Source organism: Aulostomus chinensis, chromosome 15 (genome assembly GCF_037954235.1).
Source record: "Aulostomus chinensis isolate RoL2024-O1b breed Wild chromosome 15, RoL_Achi_v1.0, whole genome shotgun sequence".
In the NCBI taxonomy this organism is placed as follows: domain Eukaryota; kingdom Metazoa; phylum Chordata; class Actinopteri; order Syngnathiformes; family Aulostomidae; genus Aulostomus; species Aulostomus chinensis.
This window is the reverse complement of record NC_141334.1, coordinates 9,152,903-9,169,043: the sequence shown is the minus strand read 5'-3', so window position 1 is coordinate 9,169,043 and position 16,141 is coordinate 9,152,903. Positions and strand designations below refer to the sequence as shown.

Here is a 16,141-nt window from a genome sequence, read left to right as displayed (position 1 = left end):
ACTTAAAAACTTATATATCAATTGGAAAAACCACATTTCGTCAGACAATTTCTCACCGTGTTGGTCAGAAATTTTTTGCTTGCACTGTGCAAAACTGCATCTTTAACAGAAAATTGTTGCTGAAATTACGATAATAACTAATTGGTTTGAAGCACAAGGCACTTAAACAACAAACACCTTAAAAAGTATATTTGTCTAATTTTTAGAACACAAAGACTCAAAAAACATTACCTTTAGAAGGAATTGTTTTATATGTACAGTAGCATGAAGGGGCTTGCAGGCCATATTTTAAGCTGGCGTTTGGTCAAGCACAAGGGTCATTACTGGTTGCAAGCCTGGCGACAATTATGTTTTTTGTACCTTAGCCATTTACTTTAGTCATTTCTTTACTGTGGCAATGAGGTGTGGTCGAGTACCACCATAGCACGTGGCTATATTGAGACACAAGAAAATGTTTGCACCGTAGACCAAGGAGAGGCTTATCTGTGGCCATTGGCGTGATGTATGAAGTGTGAGATAAAGAGCACACTGATGCCTGAAAACATGGAAACACTGACCGCCACCTCCTCTCCGAGCCCTGCTTCACCTCATGGCTTTGGTGGATGTCTGCTGCCCTTGTATATACATTTAAGACGTGTGTGCACCTTCACCTGGTGAGTGAGGAGGTCCGCTGAAATAGCCACACACCAAGTTCTGGCGCAACCCGGCCTTTAAAGGGAAAGACGCGAGGCACTCTGATTGGTTTGAATAATGCCACGCCCTGAATACACCTATGCATAATTAGGTGTCTAATGACTGTCTCTTTGCAGCGTGCGCTGTGGTTTGTGCTCTGATTGTACGAGATGGGGCTGAACACACACCCAACACATGGCGTACACATCGCGCCGTCCGCCAACCACCTGCTGTTGCAGAACACTTAGAGAGGGCGCTGAAGGTTTTTTGTTTGTTCGATTTTTTCAATAAAACTAAGCACAGTTTTGCTGAGTATGTTTGCAGACTTCTTTACTGCTCGCAAGTATGAATGAATGTCAGTATTGTTTTTATTGTCTTAAAAACAAGCCCTTCCACTGTACTGGGATGGTACTTATTCAGTGTTTCATTCGTGTATTAAGTGTAATGAGATAATTGAACCAATTTACAGTACTTGGCAAGACTTGAGTATTCGCAGTGCATTCCCAGACAGTTTCTGAAGCAGCTTTGTTATTCTTCTTAAAGAGAGGCCTGCTCTTCACAGTATATCCTGGACATAATGAACATTGCAACTGGCCTGGGATCATACAAAGCTTTTTTCCTGTTGCTATATCCTACACACAACATACATAGTTTATTTTCCGTGCCAAGATCCCACAGTGGCCCCCTGACATGCGGGGAACTGATAGGTGTCGGATTCTAAGAATAATAATAATAAATGCAATATGAATATGGCATTAAAAAAAGAAAGAAAGGTCAGAGAAATCTCCCTGCTTTTTTCTTGTTAATGTCCCTTTAGTTGAACAAGCTCGACCAATCTGATGGTCAAAGTAAAGGCTACGCGCTGTCAGGGTTTGCAAGGAAGAAGTGAAAAGGGAAGCTGGACAGATGGCGCAATATCGATTGAAAAAATGACTTTGTCTTTTGTCCCCAGTCCAATAAAATTCTCCACTACCCTGACGATTCTCTGTGGATTTTCTCTCTCCTCAGACACTGTTTATGTAGTTTTATAGACCTGTCAGCTTTTCAAAGATGCATGCATTCTAAAATTGTAAGAGATGGCGGAGGTGTCAAATACCATTTCAGACAAACTATGAACCTTCCTCGGAGCATTTCTTTCAAAGACAAATGCCGTGTTCATACTTACGTATATAGGATCTATGTTGGAGTTGGCATTCACAACTGTGGTGTTTTCCGGTACAGAGACAATATTCTTTTAAATCTACTTCTTTATGCTCATTTTCTTTATCTTCATTATCTCTCCCGCTCGTATTGAGTGTCCTGTAAGTCACACTTTCTACATTCTCTGGTCATTTGCTCTCCTTTCATTTCCTCTCCCTTCTCATTCACTGCGCGCACTCTGCTTCCTCTCTCAACACTCTCTGTTTCCTTTCTTTCAATGTCTTCCCCTGCAGAACCCTCGTAATTTGCTGCCCATCTGTCCTCATTTTCCTCCCTCACCCTACACTTTTGGCTCATGCCCTTTTTTTGGGGGGACTTACTTGGGCCGTTTGCATCCCGTTTAAAGCAGCATTTTACAGCAGTCCTCAGCAGTTGCCTCTATAAACTGAGAGCAGTGTTCTGATTCAGCTTGTGCAGCGGTTGTGGTGTCATGTGACATCACCAACTCTCCCTGACAGAAATCACATTTTGATCTCGGGGCTTCAGACTTTAATCTCTGACACTGATTCCTGATTTACTACTGACATCACCACTGTAGCACTTGATCGGCTGCAGCTTCCAGTGTCCAGGGGCATATAGAGACTTGTGTGATGTCACAAAACCTCCCTCACAATCTTTAACTTTGATCTCAGACTTTGACTCAGTCACTGCTCACCCCATCTAATCTTTCATCTCTGACTGCTTTGATCACCAAATACAAACATAGAGACAAGATCAAAGCTTTCTAGAGGCTTTTCTGTGACCTTGCTATGTCTTACCTGTACACGTCTTACCTTACTTCTGACCTTTGACCCCTTGACCTCGGGATGGGCACTGCACTTCATTGAGGCTCCAACAATACAACCACTAAGTCTGACTATCAGTCACATGAATGGTTGTTGAGTTTATCGAGTCAGGGGCTTACAGGGAGAGATGTCTTGCATTTACAGCTAGATATTGACAAGCTACCCTAAAGTTCCTCGAAGTAAATCCCTTTCATAAAGGGCACTCACACTAAACAGATTACTGCAGAGCAGAGATTGTCTCGAAGGGCCTTATTTAACTGATCTATAACTAGAGTGTGCTTGGTCTAAAGGGCATGGAGCAAGTACATTTTGTGGTGTACAGTCCATTCAAATTATGTAAATGATGCATAATTCAGGCATAAAATCAGGTGCACAGTGCAAAGGGGATGTATTTAGTTTCTAAATTAATCCTTGGTATCCTCTGGGTGTCACATGAGTGACACCGATTAGAGCATATTTCTCATATTTCTTGCACCGTGACCTGCAGGTTGGCACAACAAATGGTTTTCTGCTTAGGAGACAACTTGTATTCATTTCGCCTTGGAGAGGTTTTGAACGTGGGTGCTGGGTCTGAAACTAACAATTGCACTATGCTCTATGGCTGCTGTAATACACGGCCCTCTGACTGTCGTATGGGTCAAGTTATGATGGTTCTGGCTCTTCCATGCCTTCATAATCTGACTCTGTGACTGCTTTTGTTTCCCTCGCTCTCCTCTTGGGCTCAGATGGAGCCCAGATATCTGGAGCTCAGAGGGATTTCAAAGTCAAAAGAGTTCTTTATAAGTTAAGGAGGATGTCGTTCCGCAGACCTTCAAGGAAGCATTCAGGATCAGGAGATAGGACATCCCCTCTAGAGCTCTATGTTCCCAGAATGCTTGCAGAACCTAGTAGTGGCATTACAGGGACCTTTAGGGGACCAATCAGTGGAATCCTTTTATTTATTTATTTGTCTATTTTACTTCTAAGCATGTTTGCACAAGTTTAAGTAATGTTACAGGAAATTTCTTCTGGAGAGCCAGAGGGAATGTCAAATATTCCGTAAATGTTCCCACAACATCCTGAATGTGTCTTGAAAGTCCACCAAATAACTTCCTCAATCACTTAAAAGAACTCCGCATCCTGACTGACCGGCAATGTTCTGCAAATGTAAAACGTCCTTTAAACCAGTGATTTCCTCAAAACAGTCTTAGTGACTACAGTTTACAGCTGAGTCTGTACACTTACTTTCTCACTTTTACATATACTTTTAATTACTGATGTGTCCAGCATAACTTAAACGGGTTTATGCTATAATTTTTAGCAAGTAATATGGAATCAGTTAAGTGTTTTCTGAATGTCCTTCGCTCAAAAACATTTTGAATGGCATTGATCTTTTTTTTGTCAAAATTGATGACTCATTCAACTGAGTCATTATTCAAATAAAACTTGTGAAATTTTCCTGATAGCATTTGCTGTCATAGCTTGGATCAGCCTTTGTAAGAGCATCTATGATGGAACTTACTGCAACTGTACACTGAACCTGAAACGCTCCTCATACTGATGCTCCCAGCTAATATAATTTGCCCTTGGTTTGCTGCGGTTTTCCTCTTGTTTTCCTCTCAGGACACAGAGATGTCACAGAGAATTCCTGTGTATCCAAACACAGCTGCTCAAACGCCGTTGGATTAGAACCAAAGCTGTGAAAGACTGGCTCCACACCCAGGTTTCAACAATGTGAGAGAAGGACGCGGCAGTCAGCCAAGGGAGATGTTTAGGTTCATCATCTCCTTCAACAATGCAGACCCACAATGTGCTTTACAAACCTATTTTGAGTGGTGAGAAAACAGCTCTCAACTAAGCAGGATTATTTGTCTCCTGTTAGGTTTTGATCTCACCATCATCATCACATTGTGATTCATTTCCTCCATGTGAAATGTGACAGCAGCGATACAGTTGAAATATTGACACGTGTCCTGGCTGTCACCACCATCATCATGGAATGCTGCAACGAGGAGGTATGATTGCTGGCCAAGTTAGAATCGCCAGTCTTTTATGGAACTTACCCATTGCGTTCGGATAAATAACCATCACAAACAGACGACATTTTATTATTTTTGAAGTAGAAGTGGAGTCGTTAGAGGTACAAAGATAATGCTATGCTCCCGTGGACGCATGACCTGGCATCTCTACAACCGAGCCTCACGATTCTTCTCATTTCGGCGTGATGACGCTTCATGTCCTCGACAACCTCTGTCGCCTCGTTTAGCCTCTTGTTAGCAGCCACCTTTTTTCTTTTAGGATATGTAAAAGCTTCTGAATTCCCAAGTGTATTTAATCAAATGCCTCATTTCTTAGAGCAAAACATGAGCATATTCCAATGTTGACCACTGACCTTCATTAAGGCATTTAACTGAAAACACATTCAAAAATCCCATCAACCAGAACCAGACATTCAAAAATGCTAATTTACATCAAGGGGTAGGTCCAGTTCCTGCACCACCACACATCTAAAACTCTTTGCTATTAAGATTTTACCATAATGGCGCAGGAATAATGAAGTCTAAAACCCAGAAATGAGTTTGCGTACGATACGTGTCAGAGGTCTCATCAAAATCATAATAACCAGTGTGCTCATTGTGAAGATTTTCTTTGTGAACATAACCTGGAAATATTATTAACTTTTATGTGATGCAGATCTTATTTTTCATAGATTATCCAAAATCCAGTGGAAAAATCCCAGTGGCCTTAGTCTGGAGAATCCTCAGTGATGCTTACTTCCAGGTTAGTCTGTAAGACGACGTAATCCCTCTGGCATTCTATTATGTTCGAGGAAGAAAAGGAACCAACATAATACTATGACAGGAATATCTTTTGACATATTTTTGTCCAAAATGAGAGAAAGTACATTGTACATAAGGTGTGGTTTATTTTATTTTTGAGGTGTGTACTGTCACCTCTGACCTAAATTAGAATAGGACTTTATTTATCTACAATAAATCTCACTTTAAAGAAAAGGACCTTGACATAAAGAGAACACTTATGACCCTATAATATGTAGAGGTGGAGCTGGATATGTCAGTAACAATGCACACACATGCACGCAGTCAACACACGAACACAATGAAAATGACCTCCCCTTCACCTTGTCCCTTTTCCTGACAGACACACACACACACACACACACACACACACACACACACACACACACACAAACAGCTTGTGCTATTAGAGCAGAACTGAAATTATGTCTCCTACTGGGAGGAGTCTGCACAATAAACAGAATGGATGAAAACATGGTTCACACACACACACACACACACACACACACAGGTAAGTCTTTTCTTTTTGTAGAGGTACCGCATGCTGTGCAGTGAATATTACCACCATGTCCACAGGCTTTTAGCAAAATATATTCCACATCCCCAAGATCCGCATTTATCGATGGGATTTTAATACTTCATTATGAAAACGTGAAGTATACACTAAGGGTCAAGAGTTGCACTACACCCCTGCTGATCCTGTTTTTATTGAAATGTAAGTCCAGTGATTAAAGGAGAAGTATTTTGGATCTAAAATGATCTTTTTGGCAGAAACTGAACATAACATTCATAACTGTGTTCTCATTAGTCTATAATCACCTGGGACTAAGAACGATTGTGTTTTCATTCGCTCAGAACGAACATTTCCATCTGCATCAGGAGTCTGAGACCACCACCACCATGCTGATGACTATGTATCTACAGCAGCTCAGAAATGACAAGCTGCAGTGTTCACATGAGTCTGCTGCCAGACAATCAAGCCTAGCATACAAACAGCAGTATATGCACCGTCACCGAAACCACCGAACCACGTCCTGAAGTGAACACATTGTTTCCTGTAATGTCATAGTCATCAGAGACACCTGAAGACAGATGCATTAGCATGAAGAGAGATGTGGTTAAATTTGCCTCAACAAGTGTTCCTGTGACTGGATCACGGTGCGACCCGGGACTCATGGTTCAGCTCTTTTCGCTTCTCGTCTGATTGCCTGACACATTTTTTAAAGTGAAAACAAGATCAATGCCCGATGCAGATGACGATCAGAACATATCCTCATGTGTTTGTCTGTCTGTCCATCAGCATGTGACACATTTCGACTTATCAAAGATATTTGCAATGTATTTTAGCAGCGCTGTATTTTTCCTATGCAACGGAAAATGGAGATGATGGTGATTTTTGCTTAAAACGTGACAGATTACAAATATTTATACCTTCTTTGATGCGTTTTAGCCTCGGAAGCAGACTTGAGAGTTCTCCCAATTTAGTGGTATATCTGTAGGCTACTTTTGGCTTCCACAAGGTTTTTAATACTTCGTGTATTTGAAAGTGAATACATTAAAGCTGCATTAATCAATTGATTGCACAATTTATGAAGAAATTATCCCACATAGTTCATTTTTGATGTACACAGTAGCCTAAGAAGGATTTTCATGAAATGCTTGTGGTGAGTATTGTGGCTCCACTGCTACAAAACACAACCACAAATCTATATAAAACAGTTATTCACTTGGGAGCCTAAAAGACAAAGCAGCCCCAGTCCTCAAACATGTAATTCCAAACAGTTTGATTGCACTGAAAATGACAGGTAAACGGCCAACGGATACAAACAGGTGCTGTTGCAGTGTCTCGAGTTAAATGAAGATGCTCATGGAGCAGTTAAAGTGCTAGCATTGTTAGTGGTTGCTCAGCATCCTCACAGGCTGTTTTTCAGCCTGCTGGCTCTAGATGGGAGGCTCTTCCGGCACATTTTACCCAGATGGCAGTCTGGTAAAGTGATTTATTTTGGTTTTCAAGCAATTTCACCATCTTGGCTCAATCAGTGCAGTTTCCAGCAGCAGCAGCAGGTGATAGTTTTTTAAGATATTTCACTCTAAAACCTCATCATGCACAACCTGGCCAGCACCAAAGTGTCTGAGCTGGATATTTACCTGAGGGCAGGGAGCAAAACGAGAACGAGAGGAGAATAAAGGAAAATTCTCCACGTGGCAAAAATTGATAATGGTATGTGATGCTGTGAATGTTCATGATTATTGTGGCGCGTAAACAAGAAAACAAAGGAAAAGGTGAAGTCAGGAGGATGCATTTGTATTACTAGGCTGGCTGATGGTTTTTTAATTATGCCACGTTTCCTATGAAGCCTGTTGCTTCCTGTCTAAGAGGATGTGGCTAGCTGTGGGCCTCTCAGACGTCACACCGCACGTTTGTTTTATCTTTTGTCAGTTTTCTTCAAATATCAGCCATTTCACCAGGATTTTCTTTTCTTTTTTTTTCATGTTTAGAGAATACAAGTAATGCGGGTGTATTGATCTGGTCCTTCAAAATAGGAAATGAGTTAAACGGAAAATTTGGAACTCTCTGTTTGATTTAGCATCTGATTGATAGATTGATTGATTAGATTGACCCAAAAGCCAGATTGGATAAGGGAAGTGGTTTCCGCCATGTTTTTACATCATTCGTCAGATGCGAGGTTATCTTGACTTGCACGCAGATAAACCCGGCTGGGAAGCTGAACACTCAACATCTCTGCATCTGCTCTGCTCGTCAACAATGCAACCTTCACCGTCGTCCTCTGTTGTTCCTCTTTCAGCAGTTGCCAGACAGCGATCAAACTAGCACATGCCTTTCACTGGACTGACAGCTTCACTTGACAATAGGTCATTCATCACACTTGAACGTTTGCACAGACAGAAAACCTGGGTCTGATTCTCCAGGTGATGTACAGTTCATTGTTTTTCTATTTCCAGTTGACTTTTTGATTGATGAAATTTGACAGCAACCAAAATGATGACTCTGTCAACACATAAAAGAGGCAGACGGCAACAGAAATATAGCTGTTATCTCCTCGCATGAACATTCATTTAAAGTCTGAATTATGATGATTTTACGCTCTTTCCCATTGTTCAAATAACAGTTTGGGGATTATGTTAATGTTTCCTTTCTTGTACTGAAAAGTTTGCAGGAGGCATGAGGAAGTGACAGAGGTTTGCAGGAAGTATCCCTCACATTGTGTTAAGTTGCAGGGAAGTGAGCCCTAACAGGCTGAGCAGTGACTGAATAAACATGTTTTTGCGATGGAGGACTGTTGTCTGCAAGTGGAAGCAAACCTGAGACTTACCTCTTGATAGTAACTTTAGCACAAAAGAGAAACATACATCTTAATTGAAGATGTGATTAATTATTTCTAAATGCATGTATTTGGCTGGGACTGATGTTTGTATATTGATAGAACTTAGATAAAGATGACTTTCTTTAATTTAGGCACAGTAAACAGACAGTAATTCTGATGTTGCCACCACAGGATGCAGCCCGTGCAGCCTGCAGGGACACATCCTGATGATTCCAGTCAAAGATTTTAGTGTTTTTATTTTGATTTTTAAAAAAAAAAAAATATTGTAAAATTCAGTGTTTCCCAATCACCGGGCTGGGGCCCATGAGAGGGCTATTAGTGGTTTCTGATCGTCTTTGAAATGCATTCAAGTTGAAACACACTTTCTTTGGTTGAGAAAATGCTTTTTTTTCTCCTCTTTTTTTGGGAAAAAAGGAAGTATTTATCAATAATAATGCTAGAAAGTACATGTTCAAACCATATAAAGTTCATAAATACAGCACAATAATTAAATTATGTTAAAAAAATCCATCTTCAAACATACAAAACAAACGACTACTCATATCAGAGGCTCTTGAGAAAATATACCCATAGAATTTTAAAGAACCTTTTTATTGTACTTGTTTTGAAATAGATTATTAAATTGACATAAAACAATATGAGATTCTTTTGTTTTCTCAATGGACCCTGAACTGTTCCAAGTATGAAAAGGTGGATCTTGAGGTAGAAAAGGTGAAGAACCCCTTGAGCAATTCTACCGTCGTGACCGGTTCACTGCCTCCACGATCATTGTCTCACACTGCCACCTCCTGGTGATTTCCTGTAGCTACAGGTGATGACGAATGAGGCGAAGTCCTCCCCTCATGTCTCCAGTTTCAGGGGAAGCAAAGAAAACGTGTTGACATGACATGTTTTTAGAATGTAACAGACACGAACAGATAGCACTGAGAAAATAGAGAGTCATGAAAACAAAACCCTTGCAGGTCGTGCAACTCATGACCATTTAGAGGTTTTAATCTGCTCTTAAAAGTGGTCCGTTGCACTGTGACCTGCGTTTGTTACGACGGCTGGATGGATTGAATAATCCAAAATTAGGTCTGAAAAGATATGAGTGATGGTGTCATTTCAACACATGCTCCAACAACTGCTCCGTTAGCTCATTTAATGTGACGTACATGAATAATATATGAAGCCTATGAGCCAGTTACTATCAGCGTAAGTCAAGCGTAGAGGAAACCGAGTTGAGTTGAAGCCGTCATTAATTAGCGAGAAGCACCGAACATCAAGACATTGTCTAAACAATCAATAACATAAAACCACAATCTTCATAAAACAGCATCATGAAGATCTCAAAACTTTTCTTAACAAATAATGTGGGATATGACATCACATCCTCTTCATGAGTCAAGTTTTTCTGTACAGCTTTTTCACTTTATACTTTATCAAAAAATATAACAAAATATTAGTGCAGATCCATAGTTTTGTGCAAAGTTGTTGTCCTGACTTGATTAACAGCCTGTTATGAAAGTTGGCTTCTCCAAAGCGCCACCTAGTGGGCAGCAGGCTGAAATTGGAAAGAAAAAAAAAAGTATGTGTTAACAGGAAAAAAGGTTATTGCCAAAATAAGCACCACTTCCTGTTTTGACCTCAGGGAGGTTCTTAATCACTTGATCACATTTCACTTCTTTTTTTTTTTAATCGTCAGAACTTGTTCCCTAAATTTTGACAAATTTGTGGGTAACATGGCCACATATTAAGTCTGGATAGATAAAGGGAAACTATATCTTGTGTCATCAAATCATTTTATTTGTGGAAATAAATCATCAGGCCACATTTTTTCCCTCTATGATCAATCTGGGGCTCTGTACATTTCTGCAAAAAGTTACAGAAAGTTTATTTTGCTTTGTATTTCTCAAAATGTTGAAGAGGAGGATCAAGGGAAAAAAATTATACACATACAATATGAACGACTGAATACAAGTGGAAATGGGCGTGGCCTGTGCCGGTCGAAACCTGCCCCACTAGTGGACGGATCACACCTGATGCTTGTACAGATTTCCGTGACTTTGAGCGCGCTTAGCGCCTCAAAATGCAGTCATTTTGGCGAATTGATAAACCCTTCATGGTAACTAAGGCGTTCAAACCCGCCGAGGACACAGTTAGAAGATTAAATCCCCTCAAACAGACACTGGCAGGTCAACTGAGCCAACCACTCACGTTCAGGTGTGGCAGGCAAGTGTGTGTGTGTGTGTGTGTGTGTGTGTGTGTGTGTGTGTGTTACTAGCGTGCGGACGCTTATTGGCGCTCTCGCACCGTCAGAGGCGCCCACCCTGCCTGGTAGAGACCCCTCTGACAGCGAAGCCCCCGGACTCACTTGAGTGTGACAGCGGAGTGCTCGGACCTCCAGGCTGCTCCTGGAGGGGATGGACTCTTGCAATGGGTGGGGGAGACAGAGGGTGACGCTGGAGGCGTGAGGAGGACATTGCCGTCAGTTTTCATTTAAGCAACTCCTCTTTTACGCAGGGTGGAGAGGTCCAGTCTGCTGCTTGGCTGTAATCCGCTTGCCGGGAGGGGAAAGCCCCGTCCAGGCTGAGCTGAGAGGAAGAGTTTGTCGTCGGGACGAGGACGGAGAGGCTCGCTCGGTCAAATTTTCTGCTGGAGGCTGGGATGAAGTGGCTGGCTTGAAGGATCCAACAGTCAAGCTGTGACCACTTCACACCATGAGTGGGCCGACAAACGGTGAGCTGTGTGTGTGTGTGTGTGTGTGTGTGTGTGTGTGAGAGAGAGAGAGGGAGAGAGAGAGTGTATATGTGTGTGTGTGTGTGTGTGTGTGTGTGTGTGTGTGTGTGTATGTAATCAATAGCAGAGAGTCCTGGGAGGGTTTATTCTGAAGTGGACATAAACAGCTCTTCACTGAGGTTATTGATCAGGGACTCACTCATTGACACAGCATTTCATTATGTCATTAGCTGCTCTTTTGTCGAGGAAGGTTAGACACAGAGATGTGTGTGGTATATTGAGAGGTGACAACGTTCATTGTTTTATGTTCTGATGGATGAACAGAAATCTCCGTGGTGCTCATTCAAAGAGGAAATTCCTTCACTTCCTCAGCCAATCAATGCAGCCTTCAATTTATTTTACTCTCAGAACAAGTTGTGGCTGTCGATAAACCTGTGACAGCTTTTCAGATATTGTCAAGAAAAGAAATGAAACAAGAGCCCATCTTTGTCACCTCCCCCCACACACACACAGAAACACACACTGTGTTGGCCACATATTAAAATGTCCCGGTGTCTAAATATAGAGACACAAAGTTAATAACGTGAAACCACTAAATCCCAAAATCTATTTTCCAAAATGCTCGACACAAGCGGTGGCTCTGTTGGGCTGTGAGCTGCAGAGGAAGACATCAAGCAGCTACGCTCTCACTTTCTAGCAGCCATTGAGTTCTCTACCTCTGACCTCAGGGAGATAATGAACACTGAGGGCTCCAGTGGATGTGTGTGTGTGTGTGTGTGTGTGCCCTAAAATCTTTCACAGAAAGCAGGAGATCATCTTCAAGGTTGCAGGTCAGATGTGTATAATGTTTATAATCTTATTCTTATCTGTGTTTGCTGTTGTTTTGGCAGCTGTTACAGGTTGAGTGTACAACGTACGTGCACATGCTATGAAGCGCGTGTAGTACTTCTCCTATGCTCATGGCACACATGTCCAGTGGAATCATCATCACAATCTCACCACGAAAGAATCACTCCCACACACACACACGTTAACATAAGTCTCTTTTGGAGTATTCACATTTCCTGGAGGTGGAGCCTTCTGGCCGATAACCACTGGCCTTAAAAATCGGCGCATTACCAGCCTGAGCAGGTATCAGAGTCAGGATGGGCGGGGAGGGGGGAGGGGGTCTCTGAACTGAAAGTAAAATAGTTACTTGAGCAGAAGTGAGAACTTCGATTTTGTCGAGGTCTTTCTGGGAGTGATGCTCACCCCTAGATGTTACAGAGAGCGGGAGTCCAGCCGTACGGATGAACCGCCTCATAATAAAAGATGAACTGATGAATGCTTTGCTGGAAATGAGGCAAACACCTACAAATTCAGACTTTGTAGGTGTTTGCCTCAATGAAGCAAACGCCAACTAATTTTGAGGGAGTTTTCTTCTGTGCATGTAGCTGCTCCACCCCGCAGTGCATGTGTTTCTGTCTGGACAGTGTTTACAGGTGCAGACTTCGGATTGGTTCTGCAATAAAACCTGGGAGATTGTCCCCACGCTCTGAGAGAGGCGTTTAGCATTTAGAGCGACCACTGAGTCCGATGCTTTAGACATTTTGTCCCCAATTGCACATGCCAACCCCAATTAACTGCTGTAAAGAGTATGTCCCTGAAAGTACCTTAAATAGCACCCCCCCCCCCCCCCACACACACACACACACACACACCTCACCACCTAAACACTGACTGTAACATTCACCTTAAACTCGTCACCATAACATCAAATGATTTACTTCATTGAGATTTGCTTTTCGGTCCCCAAAAGCAAGGCGAGTCCTCGCAGCAGATTTATGTCCCCACACAACATGAGGCTCTAAGGAATAACTGGTACACACACACACACACACACACACACACACACACACAGGTGGCTCAGATCTTTCTATGTGTGTGGTTCCAACCCTTGTGCTGCCATCTGGCTACAGAACTGATGCCAGCGTCTGTGAGACACACACACACACACACACAGTAGTGATACAATTTGTTAGGAAACATTGTTGTCCCAGTTTTTTTTTTTCCTCCCAAAAACATTCATAGATGGACAACTCAGTCTCTCCTGCTGTTATCCGCTTACTGTGCCGGCATGTTGTGTTTGCTGTGGCTGCGCGGTTGTCTGGGAGGTCGTAATGTATCTGAATTATGTCGACTACTGTACATCCGACTGTTACTGGGACCCAAACCAGCACCAGTCAGCTATGATATTGATGAAAGCCCTTCCGTGACAGAGCTCTGTGCACATGTTTGTGTGCGCGTGCGTGAGACAGAGAGCATAAAGAAAGGACTTGTTTCTCTCAGAGGGATTTGACTAGTTTCATAAGCAAGGATAAAAAGGTGTAATCCCAAATGCTCCAACTGTGCCTTTTTTTGTTGTTGTTGTCTCTCATTTTTGTCTCTCTCATGTGTGCTCGTCTCTGCTGTGTTCCGTCGCTACACGGTATGTTACGATTAGAGAGTAAAAGTAAAAGTGACTTGCGCTGTAAAAAAAGAAAAATCTTAGCTGTCTGTCAAAAAACAACAACCTGTTTGACTACAAACTAAAGAGAAAAGCAGTTGAGTCAAGTAGACGAATGGATTTGAGAACCACGAGAGAATAATGTGCTTTAATGTGTGATAGTGATTCTGTAACATAGCAACAAAACTAAAAAGCACAAAGCTCTACCAAGAAGGCTGCATGGACTGAATCCTCAGATAATATCTTCAAAGCCCATTCATACGTTGTCTGCCAAAAATAGCACTTCCAGATCGTCATCCATACTATCTCCAAGACATGTCCATATCCTCATACGTGGTCTCATCAAAGCATGCTCACGTTTTTCTTCATAGGTTTTAGCATCAAGATGATTTACTGGAAGATGTAACTTTCTCCTTCCAACGATTTCACACGGACAGAAAGAATTTGATCGAAATTCATTCCTGGAAAAATACAGTTTGTATCTACATCCAGCCACGGACCTAGAGCAGTCATCAGGATCCAGGGTCGACGTTCAGCCAGATTGTCTCTGAAAGTTATTCCCTACTTGGCAGAAGCTTTGGGATATGACTCATGACTTTTGTGGTGAAAAGAGGTTTGGTGCTGCAGTCTTAACCAAATCAGCATTTTCCCTTTTGTCTGGAAAATATTGTTTGAAGGCTGTTGCAGCCATGTAGCACCACGATGATTCCTTTAACCTAAGGACCAAAGTTTGATACGACATAAAGAGACGGACTGGACTGGACGATGCTCGCACCTTTTGGGGCAGAAATGATAGAAATGACTTTTCGGGAAGCTTATAAACAGTCCACCTCCGTAAATCTGCTACCAGTTTGATTTTGTGCTTCTTTTTTTTTGTGTCCGCTTCATTGATCCGCCAGTGTTGGTTGCCGTAGTGTTTCTGTCACTTAAAGGTCAAATTGGGAAGATGGAGCAAGACAGCGTCTTTACTGATACTTGAAAATATGAGTTCAGTCAACTTGTGGATTCTCTTTTGTCATTTTTAGACAAACCTGGACAGGTTTTGTTGAGTTGCCACGTGTTCCTGTCTTAATAAGACGCTTGTCTGAGAAGAACAAAAAGATGCACAGGGCCTTTTTGATGCAGTCATTTGACATTTTATCATTCTTTGATCAGATCAGAACCTGTAAGACGAAAGCAAGGGCTTCAAAGTGACATGTTTTTGATCCTCTCTTCTTTTCTCCCAGCAGTTCAGTACCAGTCAGGTCTCTACGGGGGAAACAACAACAGTAGCTCTCCTCTCTCCAGCCGTGGAAATTCGCCCATCGTGTGTGAGAACTGTGGGGAGGTTTGTCGCGGGGAGGTGGTACGCGTCAAGAACACACACTTCCACGTTCACTGCTTCACCTGCCAAGGTAAAAAAAAAGATTAAACTAAAACCCATCCACACTTATGCACTCTCAAATATGCTGCTGTCTTACACTCTGCACACATTAACGCCTCTTCACGTGCACGCACGCTTCCATTTCCCACGCACATATTCACATGCATATGTTTTGTATTCATTTATATCTCAGCCTTGGACCGACACACAGGTTTGCACATGTGGAATCAACCCACACACATGCGCATAATTAAATATTAGATTAGGGAGCGTTTAAAGAGTGCAGACCAACGCCAATGTCACTGTGCTAAACTGATCCGGCCCACAACTGAAGGGGTTCTTCCTCAACCCCTCCACCAAGCCCTTGTCGTTTTTAGGTCCAGATCCGTTTTCCAGATCAGTTCCACAAATGAAGAGCTTGTTCCTAAACCGAAGTTCTGTCATCAGTCATCTATTATGCAACTAAATTTTCATCAAGATCCATCCCCAACTATGTGAGTTATCCTGCTAAGCCAGACGAAGCAGCAAGTAAACGCCTCGTCAGCAAAGGTAATAAACAATATCATCATTACTGTCTTGTGTGAACTTTTTATAGATGACATAATAATATAATTATTGAGAATTATTTTGTGAATTCAAGACAGTGGTATAAAAATTGCAGGCAGCCTTATTCCACAGTGAAGATCAGCAGGTTATCTGCCTCAAAAGGAGCAAGTCAGTATTTCAAAAAACAGGCAGTTATTCTCTTTCTAGGAGACTTTTACTACTTACAT

The 16,141-nt window shown here is 42.0% G+C and overlaps 1 protein-coding gene across 2 annotated transcripts in view; it reads left to right on the top strand.

Moving 5' to 3' along the window:
- LOC147248545 (actin-binding LIM protein 3-like) overlaps nucleotides 1–16,141 on the top strand; it is a 77,784-nt gene that overhangs the window by 26,883 nt on the left and 34,760 nt on the right. The window contains exons 1-3 of one of the 2 annotated variants that reach the window (XM_086179244.1): nucleotides 10,797–11,013; nucleotides 11,305–11,520; nucleotides 15,232–15,399. In XM_086179244.1, the coding sequence (XP_086035370.1) occupies nucleotides 11,502–11,520; nucleotides 15,232–15,399 (187 nt within the window). In that variant the 5' untranslated portion in view covers nucleotides 10,797–11,013; nucleotides 11,305–11,501. Of the gene's footprint in view, nucleotides 1–10,796; nucleotides 11,014–11,304; nucleotides 11,521–15,231; nucleotides 15,400–16,141 lie in introns of those variants that run through there. The other variant, XM_086179245.1, reaches the window with a different exon arrangement.